The following is a 16,910-nucleotide window of genomic DNA, read 5'->3' on the forward strand; positions in this document are numbered from 1 at the left end:
GCAGCCATTGAGGCCGGAAGTGGGGGGGGCTCTTGGGCGGGAAATGCCCCGCAGGGTCCCCTCCAGTGTCCCCCATTGTCCCCAGAGCCACCTCCGGTGCCCCCCAGTACCTCCCAGTGCTCCTCCAGGATGCGTAGGACCCACTGCCGGACCTCCCCGTCCCTCCCAGTGCCCCCAGAACAGCACTCCACACTCTCGATCGGCCGATCCTTGTATTTATATATGTACAGCGGAGCGGGGGGCCCGGCTTTCGGGGGTCTTGGGGCAACGGGAGGAGGGCGAGGGCTCCCCGGTGTGTCCCTGGGGGTCTTGGGGGGGCGTCTCTTGGGGGGGAGTGTGGTCTTTGGGGGTCACCCATGGGGGGTCCCGGGGGCCGGCGTGGTGCCGGTCGCCCCGTAACTCGCGGGGGGCCCTCCCGGGGGTCCGACCCCTCCTCCTCCATCTTCCTCGCCTTCCTCCTCCTCCTCCTCCTCGTCGCTGGCCCCGCCCCCCGGCGCCAGAGGCTCCGCCTCCTCCCGCGGAGGCTCCGCCCACGGCTGCGGCTCCCCGGAAGCGAAGGCGCCGTAGAAGGCCACGCCCCCGTAGTGCACGAGCGCGGCGATCAGGAACACCCACTGCCACTCCTCGCGCGTCTGAGCCAATCAGCGCCCGCCGCCCGCCCAGCGCCGGCCAATCAGCGCGGGCGAGGGGCGGGAGCGGACGGGAAAGGGGGCGTGGTCAAGGGAGGAGGCGTGGCCAAAGGGAGGGCGGGAAAACAAGGGGGCGTGGCCAAAGGAAAGCCGCGAAAAGCGGCGCGAACGGGGCGGGGGCGTGGCCAAGGGAAAGGGAGGCGGGGAAAGATTGGTGGGCGGGGCCGAGGGGTACGGTGAGTGACAGGCGGCCAGCGCGACCCCCAAAATTCGTGTGTCCTCCCCCCCGGTCCCGCTGTGTCCCCTCCTGGTGCTACTGTTCCACCCCGGTCCCACTGTGTCCCCCCCCGGTCCCGCTGTGTCCCCCCCCTGTCCCACTTTGTCCCCCTGGTCCCATTGTGTCCCCCCCGGTCCCATTGTGTCCCCCCCGGTCCCACTGTGTCCCCCCCGGTCTCACTGTCCCTCCCCGGCTCCTGCTGCCCCCATTGTTCCCCCCCACTGTTCCCCCCCATTGTCCCCTCACCTTGTGGCGTGTCAGCGCCCCCACGATGAGGGGACACACCATGCCGGACAGTGTCCCCCATGTCCCCTCACCTTGTGGCGTGTCAGTGCCCCCACGATGAGGGGACACACCATGCCGGACAGTGTCCCCACGCCGTTGGACAGCCCCATCAGCACGCTGGCGTAGCGCGGGGCGATGTCCAGGTGGTTCACGTTGAACCCTGGACATCGGGGGAGATAGGGGTGTCACCCGCGTGTCCCCTGCTGTCCCCACCCCCTGTCCCACTGTTCCCTGTCCCCACCGGAGATGGCGAAGCCACTGAAGCCCACGGCCAGCACGAGAAAGGAGATGGCCACTGCCCGCGAGTGTGAGTAGCCCACGACCAGCAGCAGCGTGGCCTCCATGCCGAACCCTGAAGGGGGACATTGTCACCCGCGGTCACCTCCGTGTCCCCAAACCCCGTGTCCCCTCGGTCCCACCCCGCTGTCCCCTGGGCTGCGCTGTCCCCTTTAGTCCCTTCCAATCCCCGCCACAGTGCCCCCAAGCCCCTTCCCTGGGTACTCCTGATGTCCCCTCCTGTCCCCAACGTCCCCAGCATCCCCGATGTCCCCTCCCGTCCCCTGCTGTCCCCTCGCTGACCACCGCAGTTCATCATCTTGCGGACGTTGGTGGTGGACATCAGCCCCCGGGAGCGCAGGTAATCGGCGATCTGGCCACCGATGGGCACCACGATGGTCATCACCAGGTGTGGAAGCGCCGACAGCAGCCCCACCTGAGGAGGGGTTTTGGGCATTTTTGGGGATTTTTTTTTTTTTGGGCGATTTTTTTTTTATTCTTTGTCATTTTCAAGGTGTTTTTTGAGGTGTTTTTGGAGGGTTTTTGGGGGTGCTTTTGGGTTTTTTTGGGGGGGGTTGTTTTTTCTCAGGGGCATTTGGGGGTTTTTCAGGGAGGCTTTTGAGATTTCTTCAGATTGTTTTTAGGGGGCTTGGTTTTTTGGGGGAGGCTGTGGGGGTTTTTCGAGGGTTTTTTGGGGAGGGTTTTGAGGGATTTTTTTTTGGGTTTTCAGGGGTGATTTTGCTTTTTTGGTGGATTTTTGGTGGGGGTTTTTTGGGGTATTTTTGAGGGTTTTTTTTTGTTTTTTTTTTCCTTCTGTGTGTGCATTTTTGGGGTGTTTATGGGGTTTCTGGGTCCCACCTTGCTGATCTCGAAGCCAAAGACCTCCTCGAAGTAGGCGGGCTGGCTGATGAGCAGCAGGTAGAAGGTCCAGCTGCGGCAGAAGTTGGCCACGATGATGGCATAGACGGGCATCGAGGTGAAGAAGTGGCGCCAGGGCGTGGCCAGCTGCGGACAGCGAGTGACCACTGACCAGCTGACCAGCGGGAGTGACCCCCACGCCGCTCCCGGCCCCGCTCCAGCCCCAGTTCCTACAGGACGAAGCAGTCGGACCTTGGGTGGTCCCGAGAGTGGTGGCCACAGTGACCCTTTGGTGGCCATAGTGACCTTTTGGTGACCCCCCGATGACCCTTTGGTGACCCCCTGCTGACCCTTGGCCCCCCATGACCCCCAGTGACCCCCCCGGTGCCTCCCAGTGCCCCTCCCAGCCCCTCCCAGCACTCCCAGTCTGACCAGTAGCGGGTTGCTGCCCGTGCTCTCGCCGATGCTCTCCTCGATGTATTTGCGCTCCTCGGGGGAGATGGTGGGGTGCTGGGCGGGGCTCTCGTAGGACACCAGCACCCAAAACAGGTACCAGAACACCCCAAAACTGCCTGGGGGAGGTACTGGGGTCACTGGGAGAACTCGGAGGGGTCACTGGGGGTCCCGGGGGGGTCGGGGGTCTCACCGTAGACGTAGAACACGGAGCTCCAGCCCGTGTACTGCACCAGCACGCCGGCCAGCGGCATGGCCACCACCGCCCCCGCGTAGGACCCTGTCCGAGGGGCCAGCGGTCACCAGGGACAGCCAGGGACACCCCCGGACACTCCCGGACACCCCCGGACACCCCCGGCCAGTGGCGTGGCCACCACCGCCCCCGCGTAGGACCCTGTCCTAGGGGCCAGTGGTCACCAGGGACACTCCTGGACACTCCCGGACACCCCCGGACACCCCTGGACACCCCCGGCCAGCGGCATGGCCACCACCGCCCCCGCGTAGGACCCTGTCCGAGGGTCCAGGGGTCACCAGGGACAGCCAGGGACACCCCTGGACACTCCCGGACACCCCCGGACACCCCTGGACATTCCCGGACACCTCCGGCCAGCGGCATGGCCACCACCGCCCCTGCGCAGGACCCTGTCCGAGGGGTCAGTGGTGACCCGTGCCCCTGGTAGCCCCCAGACCCCCCAGTAGCCCCCCAGATGCCCCGGTGGTCCCAGCACCGCAGAAGGCCACGGTGGCCCCCTAGACCCCCCTGGTAGCCCCCCAGTAGCCCCCAGTACCGCAGAAGGCCGTGGTGGCCAGGCGGCTCCGCTCCAGGGGCGGGGCCCACTTGCTCCAGATGCCGTGACAGGCGGGGTAGGTCACGCCCTGCCAAAAAGGGGCGTGGTCAGAGCGGGACACGCCCACCGGGACACGCCCTGCTGGACACGCCCACCCCGGGTCACACCCAGCCCAGCCCTGCCCTGCCCAACACGGACCAGGGGCAGCAAGGGCCACACCCAAACCCTGGCCACGCCCCCCGGCCACGCCCTAGTTAATGGGAGTGTGGGCATGACCACGCCCCAACCTCATCTGCTGAACACCCTAAACCACCCCAAAACGCTCCAAAAATACCCCAAAAATACTGCAGAATATCCCTAAAACACCCCAAAACCACCCAAAGCCACCTGAAAACACGCAAAAACACCCTGAAGCACCTCAAAGACACCTGAAAATCCCCAGAACCACCCTAAAACGACCCAAACTCAACATGAAATACCCCAAAATATCCCCAAACATCTCAAAACCACTCCAAACCACCCCAAAACACCTGAAAGTCACCCAGCAACCTCCCTAAGCCCCCAAAACCGCCCCAAAAATACCCCAAAACTGTGCTGACCTCGACCAGCCCCTGCATGACGCGCACGGCGATGACGCAGCCGACGTGGGTGCGTGCGGCCGACGGGATCAGCATGTTCAGCACCGAGGTGGACACGATGGCCAGCCCAAACACTCTGAGGTGGACAGTGACCCTCAGGGGTGACGCTGACCACCCTAGGGCCACAACCTCCCCCCCGTTGGGGCCACCTCAGGGCCACCACTGACCTGTTGGCAGCGAATTTCTGGGCGATGAAGCCGCCGGGGATCTGGGTGACGATGTAACCCCAAAAGAAGGAGCCGTGGATCATCCCCACTGTCTCCGGGTCCCAGTTGAACTGGGCGCGCTGGGGGACGGCAGGGAGCGGTCAGTGGGGTCCAGGACATGGCCTGGACGTGCCCTGGACACTCTTGTCCAGGTGTGTCCACCCCACAGACATCCCAGAGCTGTCTGCCCCACAGTGACCCCACAGTTGTCCCCTGCTGACCCTTTACCTGCCCAGGCCCCATAGCTGGACCCCACTATTCCCATATGACCACGTGTCTGCGGGCAGGGTTGATCCCACTGACCCCCCACCTGTTCCTGCCCTCCACTGACCGTGTTGACCCTACTGACCCCGTACCTGTCCGTGGGCCGGGTTGACCATGCTGACCACGGCCACGCCCAGGTTGCAGCGGATGCCAAAGCTGATGCAGAAGCCGATCCCGCACAGGATGGCGATCCCGTAGCGCCGGGGCAGCCCGCAGAACGTGCAGTCCAGCACCGGCGGCCGCGGCGGCGTCGGGGTCACTCCGCCCCCCGAGCTCAGCTCCAGGCTCTCGGGATCATCCTGGCGCCGCTCCAGGAACCTCGAGGGGTTCGTGGGGGGCTCTGGTCACCCCAGTGTCCCCCCTGTCCCCCCATCCCATCCCATCCCATCCCATCCCATCCCATCCCATCCCATCCCATCCCATCCCATCCCATCCCATCCCATCCCATCCCATCCCTGTGTCCTTTTCTCCCACGGGACCCCCCTGAGCTCTCCGTGTCACCCTGGAAGGGACAGTGGGGCACTCTGGTCACCCCACGCCCCACCCCGATGTCCCGCATGTCCTTTCCCTGCCCCCCCGCCATGTCCCCAGGTCCCCCCGTATCCCCCCCCGCGCCAGCAGTGGCAGCAGATTAAAGGCTCTTAAATCCCCCGTGGTGGCGGCGGCGCCGGGGAGGGGACGAGGACAGGGACGGGGACACGCGTGGCATGGACACGCGTGGGCTTGGGCGGGGGGAGGGGTAACATGTGTGCAGCACACCCCAAAACCCCCCCAAAACCCCGAAATTCCCCGTCAAAACCCCCACATTCCCCTCAAACTGCCCCAAATACCACCCCAAACCCCCCAAATTCCCCCCAAAATGCCCAAGTCCCCCCCAGGGCTCTTACTGTTGTCACAAGAGCGGTGACAAAGTCACAACCACCCCCCCTCCCCTCAACCCTGACTCCCCCCCACCCCCCCGACCCCAAATGTCCCCATCCCCTGTAAATTTGGGGTCTCACCTGTGCAGCCGGCCCAGCCCGGCCCCCACCTGGCGCCGGAATTCCTCCTTGTTGAACTCCATGGTGGTTCAGGCCACCATGACCCGAGTGACCACCAGGAACCCCTCCAGGACACCTCTGCCCCCCCTTGGGGACACCCAGGGGACAGCTAAGGGTGTCCCCCCCCTCCCCACAGCCCCCCAACTCCTCCAGCAGCTCCCGGGGCCTCTTGGCTCTTCCCGGGCAGCTCTGGGAACGTCCCCCCCGAGCCCCCCCGGCCCCTGCTCAGCCCTAAATCCCCCCCAAATCCCCCCCCGCGTGGGCTGGGGGGGGCGCGGGGGGGCCTCAGCCAATGACAGGACGCGGTTGGGGTTTAACTTTTATTGGGGGGTTTTGCACAAAAAAGGAGGTGGGAGGGTCCTGAGGGGAGTGCGGGTGGTCCGAGGGGATGGGGAGGGGTGGGAAGAGGGGCCAGGAGGGACCTGGGGAGGATCGGGGGGGCCCAAGGGGAAGTTTCAGACAATCTCGGGGTGGAAGGGCCAGGAGGGTCGTGGGGGGCATCCCCGAACATTCCTGGAGGAGTTTAGGGGGTCCTGAGGAGGGTCCCTGAGAGGCCTCGGGGGGGTCAGAACTGTCCCAAGAAAGGCCCCAGAGGTCAGAGGCTCCTGAAGGGGGTCCCTGAGAGGAAGTCCAGGAGCGTCCTGGGCTGGGGGGTCCAGGAGGCTCCTAGGGGTGTCCAGGAGCATCCTGGGGAGGTCCAGGATGATCCTGGGAGGAGGTTCAGGAGTGTCCCGGGGGACCCGAAAGAGGTCCCCGAGGGGAAGTCCAGGATGAACCCAGGCTGGGGTGGCCAGGAGGGTCCCGGATGATCCTGGGGAGGGTCCAGAGCGATCCTGGGACTTCTCAGGGGGGGGTCCCGTGGTGGGGGGGGGTCGGGATGGATCCCTCACCCCTCACACCCGTAGCGGCATCGTCACCGTGAGAACCTGTAGGGGGCGCCACGTGCTCAGCGGGGGGGGCGTGTCCCGCGGCCGGAAAAGGCCCGTCCTGCCCCCTCCCCCCCCCCCCCTCCCGCCGTTGCCATGGTTACCTTGGAGCGACGGCGGAAGCGCGCGCGGCACCGCGCGGGGTCCGCGGGCAGGGGCAGGCCCAGCTCCAGCAGCGCCCCCTGGCGGCCGGGCGGACCCGCGGCGGCGCCCCCTGGCGGCGGGCGGACCAGCAGCAGCCGCTCCTCGCTCAGCCCCAGCCAGAGAGACCCCGCCCCGTCCTGGGCGAGGCCGAGAGGGGCGGGGCCAGCATTAGGACACGCCCACAGCACCCCCAACCCCCCTCCCCCCACCCCTTTGGGCTTTAAGGGAGCCCCCATTGCCCTCTGAACCCCGCCCCCAGGATCTGGGAAACCCCTCCCACCGCAACCCCAGCACCTCCCAGTGCCCCCTCCAGCATGATGGGAACCCCCCCAGTGCCCACCCAGTGCCTCCCAGTTCCCCCCAGTGCCCACTCAGTATGACGGGAACCCCCCCCAGCACCTCCCAGTTACCCCCAGTGCCCCTGAAAGTTGATGAGAACCGCCCTCCCCACCCCCCAGGGCCCCCCCAGCAACTCCCAGTTCCCCCCAGTACCTCCCAGTTGCCTCCACTCACCACCTGGGGCAGGTGCACCCGGGCCTGCAGCACTTGTGGGTCCTGGGCCGAGGGCTCGGCGACCACCACGAACTGGGGGGGGTCTGGGGGGCTGCGGGGGGGGGGCACTAGTCAGGCTGGGGGGGCCCTGGGGACTTTGGGGAGGGCTCTCCAGGGGTCCCCACTCACCCCGGGAGCTCCTGGATGTGGGGCCGGGGCCGGGCCCGGATGTTTTGGGCTGAGATAGAGCCCAGGAATTTCCGGTTCTGCAGCACCCGCCAGCCTGGGGGGGCACAGGGGGGTCACAGGGGGGCCAAGGGGAGGGGCAGACCCCCCCCCAGCCCCACCTAAGCCCTCCCAGTGCTCTCCAGACTCACCAGTGAGCTCCAGTTCCACGCCGTACTTCTCCGACAGCCCCTCCATGGCCACGGTCAGGAAGAACTCGAGGTACAAAGGATCGGCCTGGGGGCGCCGGGGTGGGGGTCAGAGGCCCGCAAAACCTCCCCGAGACCCCAATTCCCCCATCCCCACCCTCACCTGCAGCGTCCTGAAGAATCCCGAATTCACCACCACGTCATAGGCGGTGCAGCCACGGCCTCCTGCGGGATTGGGAGAGATTTCAAGAGAATTTGGGGTTTGCGAGGGTTGCCAGGGGAAGGGGGGATTTGGGGACAATTTCTGGGGTCTCTGACCTCGGTCTAGCTCGGCGTGTGGCTCCCCGAGGCTCATGGGGATCCTGAAGCCGCCGTCGGGGCCGGGGGGCTCCCGCAGGAGCCTCTGGAGGCCCGGGGGGGACACGGGGGGCGGCGGCGGCACCTCGGGCGAGTGACAGACGTTGACGAACACTTTGTTCCCACCCGCGCGGGTCTTCACGCACAGCCCTGGGGGTGGACACGGGGTTGGGGGGCGGCGGGGACCGCCCCGAGCCCTCCCCAAAACCCACCGGAGCCTCCCCTTACCCGGCTGCGGGGTGACGGCGCGGGCGGGGCCGGGGCGCGGGGGCTCCTCAGGGTCCGGGGTCACCTGCGGGGATGAGAGGGGGGTTCAGAGCCGGGATCGGGATCGGGATCGGGATCGGGATCGGGATCGGGATCGGGATCCCCTCCTGGGACCCACCTGCAGCAGGAGCCGCCGCAGCGCCGCCTCCTCCTCCTCGTCCGCCTCCAGCTCGGTCGAGAGCAGCGACGGGTCCGCCATGGCCTGGGGGACCGGGATGGGGGAGAATCCGGGGAGGGGGGAAAAACACCACGACTCCCGGCCCGGGATGGACCGAGACCCCAGGGACCCTCCCTGGAAACCCCCAGGGACCCCCCCCCGAGTGACCCCCGGAGCCGCCCTGACCGCGGCCGCCGCTTCTTTGCGTTCCGTCACTTCCTCTCCCGGAGGGGCCCGTCTCCGTGGTTACGCGGGGACGCTCTGGCCGCTTCCGCTCCGTCTCGGTAGTCCCGGGAACGGCTCTGGCCGGTCCCGCCCCGTCTCGTTGGCCCCTCGGCGGTGATGGCGGCTCTGGTGGCCCTCGGGGCTGCCCCGGTCGCCAAAATCTTCGCCACGATGGAGGAGGGACCGATCCCCGCCGGGATCAACCCGGGAGAAGTGAGGGGGGACCTGGGGGTCCCCGTGGGTGGGCCCTGGGGGGGACCCTGGGAGTCCTGTGGGGGGCCCTGAGGATCTTGGGGGGCTCTTGAGGGGCTCTTGGGGGGCTCCTGGGGAACTGGGAGGGGTCTGAGGGGCTCCTGAGGGAAATAAGGAGGCTGGGAGAAGCATCTGGGGGGGAACTGGGACGGGTTTTGAGGGTCCCGTGACGATGGGGGTGTCCTGGGGGGCACTGTGGGGACACTGTGGGGACACTGTGGGGTCCTGGGGGGTTCCTGGAGCTGGAGGGGTCACGGGCGGAGCCCAGGGTCCCTCGGGGTGTGTCCGGGTCAAAGTCCCCCCATGGCCCCAAGGTCATTTGGGGGGATGGGGGAGGCTTTGCTGGGGCTAGGGGGTCCCAGGGGTGTCGTCGTCCCCCCCCCCCCAGGCGTGGCTGGAGTCCCACGGCCGCAGCCTCGGACACTTCGTGGCCGGAACGTGGCTGAAGCCACCGGGAAGGATGAGCCTGGAGTGCCAGGAGGCCGCCACGGGTACGGGGAGGAGACAGGGGCTGGGGTCAGGGGTTGGGGTTGAGGGTCACGGATTGGGATCAAGGGTTATGGGGTGAGGTCAGGCCAGTGTTGGGGGTCAGGGGTTAAGGGCAGGGTCACTGATTGGGGGTCAGGGTCAGGGGCGGGGTTGGGGGTCAAAGGTCAAGGTCATAGATTTGGGGTTACTGGTCCAGACCAGGGTCAGGGATTAGTGATTGGGGTCAAGGATCGGGTCAGGGCCATGGATTTGGGGTCAGGACCCTGCTCCGGGGTCAGGCTTTGGGATCAGAGCCATGGATTGGGGGTCAGGGCTTGGGGTGGGGATGGCCATCAGTGGCCTGTCCATCCCCAGGCCGGACGGCGGCTGTGGTGCCGGCGGGGGACAGCTCGGACCTGGCCGCGGCTGTGGCGGCGGCGGCGGCGGCAGCCGAGGCCTGGGCAGGGCTGGGGGGGCCCGAGCGGGGGCAGCGCCTGGCCCGGTGAGTGACCCCCTGACCCCGTGACCCCCTGACCCCACGTGACCTTCTCTGTGCCCCTCGGGTGACCTTTGACCTTTTGCTGTTCTCCCCATCCCCAGGTGACCCCGGGTGACCCCAAGCCCCTCCCCAATGTCCCCCAGTGTCCCCCCATTGTCCCCCTGACCACCCCATGTTCCTGCTGCCCCCCAGGCTGGCCACCACGCTGGACAGTGACCGCAGGGGGACAATGGGGGCCCTGCTGGCCCTGGCCGGAGGGCGACCGCTCTGCCGGACCCTCGGGGCTGACCTGGACCTGGGGCTGCGGCTGCTTCAGGTGCCCGCAGGGGGGGCCCAGCTCGGCCCCCCTGGCCTGGAGGGCTGGACCCCACTGGGTGAGTGGCCACTGTCCCCGCAGTGTCCCCTGTGCCTTGCCCGTGTCTCCTGACCCCCTGCGTGTCCTCCCCAGGGGTGGTGGCCGTGGTCCTGGCAGGTCCCTGCTCGCTGTCAGCGCTGCTCTGGAAACTGGGGCCACTCCTCGCCATGGGTGAGCGGTGGCTGGGGACCTTGGGGACGGTTTGGGGACCTTGGGGACAACTAGGGACCCAGGGAAGAAGGGGGAGATCCAGGGGACAAGGGGGGATCCAGGTCTGGGGGGCTCCCGAATGTTCCTCTGGGGTGTCTTTGGGGTGTCTCAGTTGCATTTTGGGGTTTCCCAGCATCGTTTTGGGGTGTCCCAGCCACGTTCGGGCTGTCTCCGCAGGGAACACGGCCCTGGTACTGTCCTCTCCGGCCGCTGCCCCTCCACTGCTGCTGCTGGGGGAACTGAGCGGGGAGGGGGCAGTGCTGCCCCCCGGGGTCCTCAACGTCCTGGCCGGACCCCCGGGGCTGTGCCAGGCCTTGCGTGCCCACCCTGAGGTCACTTCTGTCACCTTCCTGGGAGCACCACAGGTATGGCGGCGTCACCATGGTAGGAGGTGACAACAGCGGGGTGTATCCCCAATTCGGGGGTCCCCAGCACTGTCCCTGTCCCCAGGAGGAGCTGCAGGCACTGGTCTGGGGGTCCCCATGCCGAGGGCCGCGCCTGGGTGGTCCCCGTGGTGGCCGTGTCGTGGTCATCGTGCTGGACTCGGCCGACCTGGACAGCGCTGCTGCTGCCATCGCCGCCACCGCTGCCACTCCCCCTGCACTGGTGGGGGCTGGGGGGGCCCGGGGGGTCCTGGGGGGTGTTTGGGGTTTTTGAGGGGCCTTTCAGGGGGTTTCAGGGGGTTTTTCGGGATTTTTGGGGCTTTTTGAAGAGGTTACAGGGGGGTTTTGTGGAGGTTTTTCTGAGGGTTTTTGGGTTTTTTGGGGGGGTTTCAGGGAGTTTTGGCAAGGTTTTTGTGGGGATTGAGGGGGGTTTTTTGCAAACTTTTCGAGGGGTTTTTGCTTTTTTTGGGGAGTTTCTTGGTAGTGTCCCAGGCCACCCTGACATCCCCCCCACCGTGTCCCCAGTTCCCGTGGGGGGGCTGCGTGGTGCTGGCCCAGGACGCGGTGGCGGCGGCGCTGGAGCGGCGGCTCCGGGCCCGGCTCGGGGCCCTGCGCGTTGGAGACCCCCTGGACCCCAAAACCGAGGTGGGGCCGCTGCCCCCCGGGACCCCCCCGCCCGAGGGGGTGGTGCAGGAGGCGCATGAAGAGGGGGCGCAGGTGAGGGGGTCTCAAAGGGGGTCAGGGTGAGGTGGGTGTGGGGACATTGGGGTGACGCGGGGGGGGTGGGACGGTGGGGAGGGGCACAGGGTGTTCGCGGGTTTCTGGACGTTGGAGTTGAATTTGAGAGTTCCTGGACGTTGGGGTCCCTTAGGGTAGGGTTTGAGGGGTCCCCTGGGGGGAAATTTGGGGGGTCCTGGGCATTGGGGTTCCCTTGGGGGCAGTTTGGGGGTGCCCCGGGTGGCGCTGTCAGGGTCCCCACTGGTTGGGGACTGCTGGTTGGGACCCCGTTTTTTCCCCCCCAGATTTTCCAGGTGCCGCTGCCGCCGCTGCCGGAGGGGGGGCACCGTTTCTATCCCCCCACGCTGATCTCGGGGGCAGCCCTGACCTCGTGCTGCCTGCGGGAGCCGGTGGGTGACCCCGGGGGGGACCCTCAGGGGTGCCTTTTGGGGTCCCCTGGGTGTCCCCTGAGTGTCCCCTGCTCTGCTAGGCCCCAGGGCCGCTGCTGGTGCTGCTGCCCGTGCGCAGTCCCAACGAGGCCGTGGCTGTGGCCTCGGCGCTGCCCCAAACTGTGGCTGCCGCCGTCTGGGCCCAGGACATCACTGTGGCCTTGGACACTGCAGACAGGTGACCACCAGCCCCCCTGAGCCCTGAGCCCTGCAGTGACCGCTGACCGCTGACCGCTGACCCCTCCCCAGGCTGCCCCAGGGGCTGGTGTGGCTCAACGCCCTGGACCTGTTGGACCCCAGCGGGGGCTGCGCTGGGGGGGCCATGGACACTGACCTGGATGAGGTGGCGGGGTCCTGGGTGGTCTGGGAGGGGTCAAAGGGGGGTTTGGGGGATGCTGGAGGAATGTGGAGGTTTCCTGGGGGGGGATCCTGAGTGGTTTTGCAGGGAATGGGGTGGGTTTTGGGGGTCCCTGGGGTGGTTTGGTGGGGTCCGGTGCCATTGCAGGTGGGCTGAGCACCTCCTGCGCTCCCTCCAGGCACTGCGAGAGTTCGGGTGCCCCCCCTGGGAGCAGCCCCCCGAGGTGGATGAGCCGCTCAGGTATCTCCTGATGGGATGGGGACCCCTCCCCAGGATGGAGACCCCAAATTAGGGGGTCCCAGGATGAAAACTCCGACATGGGGACCCCACTGTGACGTTTAACCCCCCCCAGGACCTCCTTCTCCCCCCCCCCCCCCGCGGGTGGCCCCATCCCATCCTCCCAGGGGGTCCCATACCCCCCTCAGGACCCCAATTCTCCCTCTCCAAGGGGTGCCGCTGATGCCTTAAGAGGCATCCCCCGGTGTCCTCCCCTTCTTTGACCCCCTGTCCCTGTCCCAGCCCGCTGGTGACCGCGGATGACCCCGGCGATCCCGACCTGGCTCAGGCCGTGGCCGCGGCCCGCGGGGCCGCCCCGGGGTGAGTGACCGGGGTGGGGGGCCGCCCCTTCAGGGGTGTCCCCGACGATGGGACCCCCCTTGGAGAGGGGGGGCTCGGTCCCCAACGCCCCCGGCTCCCGCAGGTGGGGGCGGCTGCCGGGGGCGTGTCGGGCCCGGGTGCTGCGGGGGGCGGCGGCCGCGCTGGGGGGGCGACAGGGGACCCCCAAGGACGGCGGCAGCGGCGACACCGACGGGAGCCTGCGGAGGGCGCTGCTGCGCTGGGCGGCGCGCGCGGAGCGCGGGGGCGGGGCCGTGCAGGTGGGCGTGGTCAAGAGGGGTGGAGGGGGCGGTGCGTAAGCGGGTGTGGCCAGAGGGGGCGTGGCATCTGAGTGGGCGTGGTCGGTCCCGCTGCAGGAGGTGCCCGGGGGGGCGCGCGCTGGTGACGCGCAGGCCGCTGGGCGTGGTGGGCGTGGCCTGGGGCTGGCCCCGCCCCCTCCCGCCGGAGCTCCTCCCCCCGGCGCTCGCGCTCGGAAACTGCGTCGTGGTGGCGGCGCCCCCTGGCGGCGCCGGTCCCGTCCAGCGGCTACGGAAGGTGCGGAACTCCGGGACCCCCCCTTCCCCCCCCCCCCCCCCGCGACCTCCCCCCGGGACCCCCGGGTGACACCTGTGACTCCCTAGGAACACCCGGGCGACCCCTCTGTGTGACCTCCCCATTGCAACCCACCGGGACCTCCGGGTGCCTCCCTGTGACCCCCCCACATGTACCCCTTGATAAAGCCCCTATGTGCCCCCCCGCGCGACCCCCGGGAGCCCCCGTGTGTCCCACATGTGTCCTCCAGGACTCCCTATGTGCCCCCTGCCACCCCGCGTATGCCCCCCGAACCCTTGCAGGACCCCCCATGTCCCTTCCCATCACCCCTGGACCCCCCCCCCCCGGTGACACTGCCCCCTTCCCGTGTGTCCCCAGGCTCTGGTGGCCGCGGGGCTCCCGGGGGGGGCCCTGATGGTGCTTCCCGGGAATTCCCGGGGGTCCGGATCGCGCCTGGCACGACAGCGCCCGGACGGGCTGTGGCTCTGTGGGACGGACGCGGTGAGTGAGGGAAGGGGGCTGCATGGTGGGGGAACAGAATGTGGGGACATGAGGAGGGTGGGCAGCGATACCTGGGGGGGATCTCTGTGGCATTTTGGGGGTCCCAAGCCGTGGGATGGCCGCAGTGGTGGGGTGGGGATTTGGGGTGGGGTCGGGCATCACCCCAGCTGTCCCCAGCTGTCCCTTCTTGTGTCCCCCCCCCACCCAGGACTGCGACTGGGCCTCTGCCGTGAGTGTCCCCCGCGTTTGGGGGGTCCCCGCGGGACTCCTGGGGGCTGGGGGGCAGGACCCCCCTCCCGGCGCCGAGCGGGAGCTGGAGCTGCGCTGCACCCGCCCCCACTGTCTGTGGCTGCCGGGAGGGGGTCCCTGAGACCCCCCCAGAACGCCCCAAACCTGCGGGGATTTCAGACCTCACACTGTGCCCCCAACCCGCGACCCCCACCCCAATAAACCGCTCCGACCGCAGCCACCGTCGTGTTTCTGTTTTTGGGGGGGGTGCCGGAGGTCTCGGGGCGGGGTGGCGGGAATATTTTGGGGGTGCCCCGCCCCCGCACGTGTCCGGACGCCCGGGTCCCCCTCCCTCACTCGGGGCAGCGGCGCTCCAAGCTCTTCGGGACCAGGCGGGAGGTCCCGAGCGCCGGAGCCACCCGTGGGATTGGGGAGGGGGTCCCTGGGGTGAGAAGGGGGCGGCCGGGGGTCCGCAGGGAGGGAGGGAGGGAGGGAGGGGGAGGCTCAGGACGTCCTGCTGCCCCCTCGGGTTTCCTGGGCCCCCTCCCGGCTCGGTCCCGCTTTCGCTTTCGGCGGCGGCTCCGCCGCGGCCCGAGTGGTCCCGGGGGGGGGTCCCGGGGGTGGCTCCGGGAGCGATCAGGGGTCCCCGTGCGCCGCCCTTCGCTCGGCAGCGCCATGGACTCGCCCCCTCCCAGCTCTGCTCTGGTAAGTGGGGACCCACCCCCCCGCCCCTCCGGGACCCCCGTGAGAGCCGCTCGGGACGCCCAGAGCCCCCCTGGTGCCCCCCCCCCACCAGGTGCCGCTCCTGCTCCTTCTGGCCGCGCCCGCCCCCGGCAGCTGCTGCTCCTTCGCCTTCAACCCCGTCAGCAGCACCTTCCGCGCCCACCTCAATAACCTGGTGAGACCCCGCCCCCCCCGGCACCCCCCCAACTTCCGGAATCCCCCTGAGACCCAGAGGATTCCCCTGCGCCCCTCCGGCCCCCCTCACTCCCCAGGGAAGGCCCCACCCTGTGTCGAAAAGACCTCCTGACTGCACCCACTCACCCCCAAAGGGTCGTTGGGGACCCCCTGAGCGCCCCCCTCAGCCCTCTGGGCTGTTTTTGGGGACCCCCTGACCCCTCCCACAGACTCCCTGGCTGCTCCTCGACTACCCCGTGGCGATGCCCAGCAACCTGGAGCCGGTGAGCGAGACACCCCCCCCTCCGAATCCCACGTGTGTCCCCCAAATCCCCCCTCTTCCTGCACCCCCTGACTTCTCCAACCCCTGGCCTGTGTCCCCCCAAATTCCGAACTCCCCCACCCTCCCCAGGACAGTGGCTGCTCTGATCTCTGGGGGGTGCACTTTGGGGCAGTGGCTCTGCAGCGAATGTTGGGGGTGGCGGGGAAGGACTTGGCCCCCCTGCTCAGGACCCTCCTTGCCCAGCTCCACTTCGTGGCTGAGTGTCACATCCAGGTGGGTGGGGGTCCCTGGGGGGCCCCGAGGGGGGTGGGGGGGTTGGGAGGCTCAGGGTAGGTGGTTATGGGGTGGTCCTGGGGAGACCAAGGTGAGGCTGAAGGTCTTGAGGGGCTCTAGAGACCCTGCAGGGGTCTGGGGGGCTCCCTGAGGTGTCCAGGGTAACTCTGAGGGTCTTGGGAGGGGACTCCCAAGCGGGAGCTCGGGGGCATTTCTGGGGTTTCAGAAGGGGTCTGGGGTCCCCCTGGCGGGCCCCTGTGACACCCCCCAGGACCCCCAGGGCTGTGTCCGGCTGGAGATGGTGAACGTGTCGCAGCTGCTGGAGACCCTGGTGCAGCACCTGGGGGGGCTGCAAGGGAGACCCCCCCACTTCCCTGGCTGCGCCCACCTGCGCTGCCAGCCAGGTAGCCCCCCGGGATCCCCGAGAGACCCCCAGGACCCCTCCAGGGCAGCTGCTGACCCCCCATCTCCCCCCAGGCCCAGCGCTGACTAGCCTGGCCGTGCGGCACGAGGGGACCCTGGGGGCCAGGCAGGGACCCCCCAGCCCTGCTGGACACGGGCTGGTGCTGCTGGGGGGAGTCGGGGGGGCCCTGGGCCTGGCGGCGGCAGCCTGGATGCTGTGGAGGAGACCCTGTGCCCAGGTGGGGCCACTGGAGGGCACTTTGGGGGATGGCTGTCTTGGGGGCACCGGGGGGGCTTTGCGTGTTGGGGACACTGGGGATGCTGCGGGTGTGGGCTGTCCTGGGGTCACTGGGAGGGCTGAGGACACTGGGAGCACTGGGGAGCACTGGGAGGTCCTTCCCCTCAGCCCCCCCCAGCCCTCACAGGCACCCCCGACGTCAGAGCAGGACGGGACCTGAGTGGCTGAGCGGTACCTGGGGACAAACACAGGTACTGGGAGGGCTCCTGGATACTGGGATCACTGGGAATGTCCTGAGCAGGGCCAGGGGAGGCCCCTGGACCATCAGGTCCTCACCTTCTGCCCCTGTCCAGGCTGGCCTGAACCACTGGTCAGAGACTGGGATGCCCCAGTTCCCTGCTGGAAGCCCTTGGGGGCCACACCGGGATCTCCTGGAGCCACAGAGAGACGGGGGGCCCGGCCTGGCCTCCGCAGTGCCCATAAAGCTAATGTGGACACCCTGACTGTGACCCTGCTCTGGGAGGAACTGGGTGGACTGGGATGAGTGTTTGAGGGAACTGGTACGGACCAGGGTGATGCAGCAGTGCTCAACTGG

At 68.4% G+C, this 16,910-nt stretch overlaps 3 protein-coding genes across 4 annotated transcripts; 1 reads left to right on the forward strand and 2 right to left on the reverse strand.

The window, feature by feature from the left end:
* Positions 1–314: 314 nt before the first annotated feature.
* Positions 315–5,737, reverse strand: SLC17A7 (solute carrier family 17 member 7). Its single transcript, XM_068999261.1, has 12 exons — positions 5,705–5,737; positions 4,767–5,012; positions 4,372–4,490; positions 4,166–4,280; positions 3,567–3,654; positions 2,972–3,058; positions 2,758–2,897; positions 2,326–2,472; positions 1,771–1,903; positions 1,433–1,543; positions 1,224–1,351; positions 315–632 (listed from the first exon to the last, which is right to left on the reverse strand). Exons 1-12 carry the CDS (start codon positions 5,735–5,737, stop codon positions 351–353), a joined length of 1,629 nt encoding a protein of 542 aa, XP_068855362.1. The 3' UTR covers positions 315–350.
* A 290-nt stretch (positions 5,738–6,027) lies between these two features.
* PIH1D1 (PIH1 domain containing 1) lies at positions 6,028–8,624 on the reverse strand. Of its 2 annotated transcripts, none has more exons than XM_068999252.1 (9): positions 8,393–8,624; positions 8,236–8,299; positions 7,969–8,157; positions 7,814–7,875; positions 7,654–7,738; positions 7,466–7,559; positions 7,301–7,388; positions 6,745–6,921; positions 6,028–6,640 (listed from the first exon to the last, which is right to left on the reverse strand). In XM_068999252.1, the coding sequence occupies exons 1-9, from the start codon at positions 8,471–8,473 to the stop codon at positions 6,608–6,610; spliced, it is 873 nt and encodes a 290-aa protein (XP_068855353.1). In that variant the 5' UTR covers positions 8,474–8,624; the 3' UTR covers positions 6,028–6,607. The 2 variants fall into 2 exon arrangements, with proteins under 2 accessions (XP_068855353.1, XP_068855352.1); XM_068999251.1 differs by having other exon boundaries at positions 7,298–7,388; positions 8,393–8,622.
* Positions 8,625–8,724: 100 nt separating this feature from the next.
* ALDH16A1 (aldehyde dehydrogenase 16 family member A1) lies at positions 8,725–16,859 on the forward strand. Its single transcript, XM_068999262.1, is given in 23 exon segments — positions 8,725–8,869; positions 9,297–9,399; positions 9,752–9,878; positions 10,068–10,249; positions 10,324–10,401; positions 10,618–10,805; positions 10,891–11,046; positions 11,349–11,540; positions 11,846–11,950; positions 12,031–12,167; positions 12,239–12,332; positions 12,526–12,587; positions 12,867–12,944; positions 13,048–13,221; positions 13,319–13,496; positions 13,872–13,994; positions 15,019–15,120; positions 15,350–15,403; positions 15,532–15,675; positions 15,947–16,135; positions 16,137–16,316; positions 16,669–16,768; positions 16,771–16,859. Coding segments are annotated over 23 exon segments (2,931 nt in total). The 5' UTR covers positions 8,725–8,773.
* The last annotated feature ends 51 nt before the right edge of the window (positions 16,860–16,910 follow it).

The sequence above is a fragment of the Aphelocoma coerulescens genome, unplaced genomic scaffold (assembly GCF_041296385.1).
Source record: "Aphelocoma coerulescens isolate FSJ_1873_10779 unplaced genomic scaffold, UR_Acoe_1.0 HiC_scaffold_307, whole genome shotgun sequence".
Taxonomy (NCBI): Eukaryota; Metazoa; Chordata; class Aves; order Passeriformes; family Corvidae; genus Aphelocoma; species Aphelocoma coerulescens.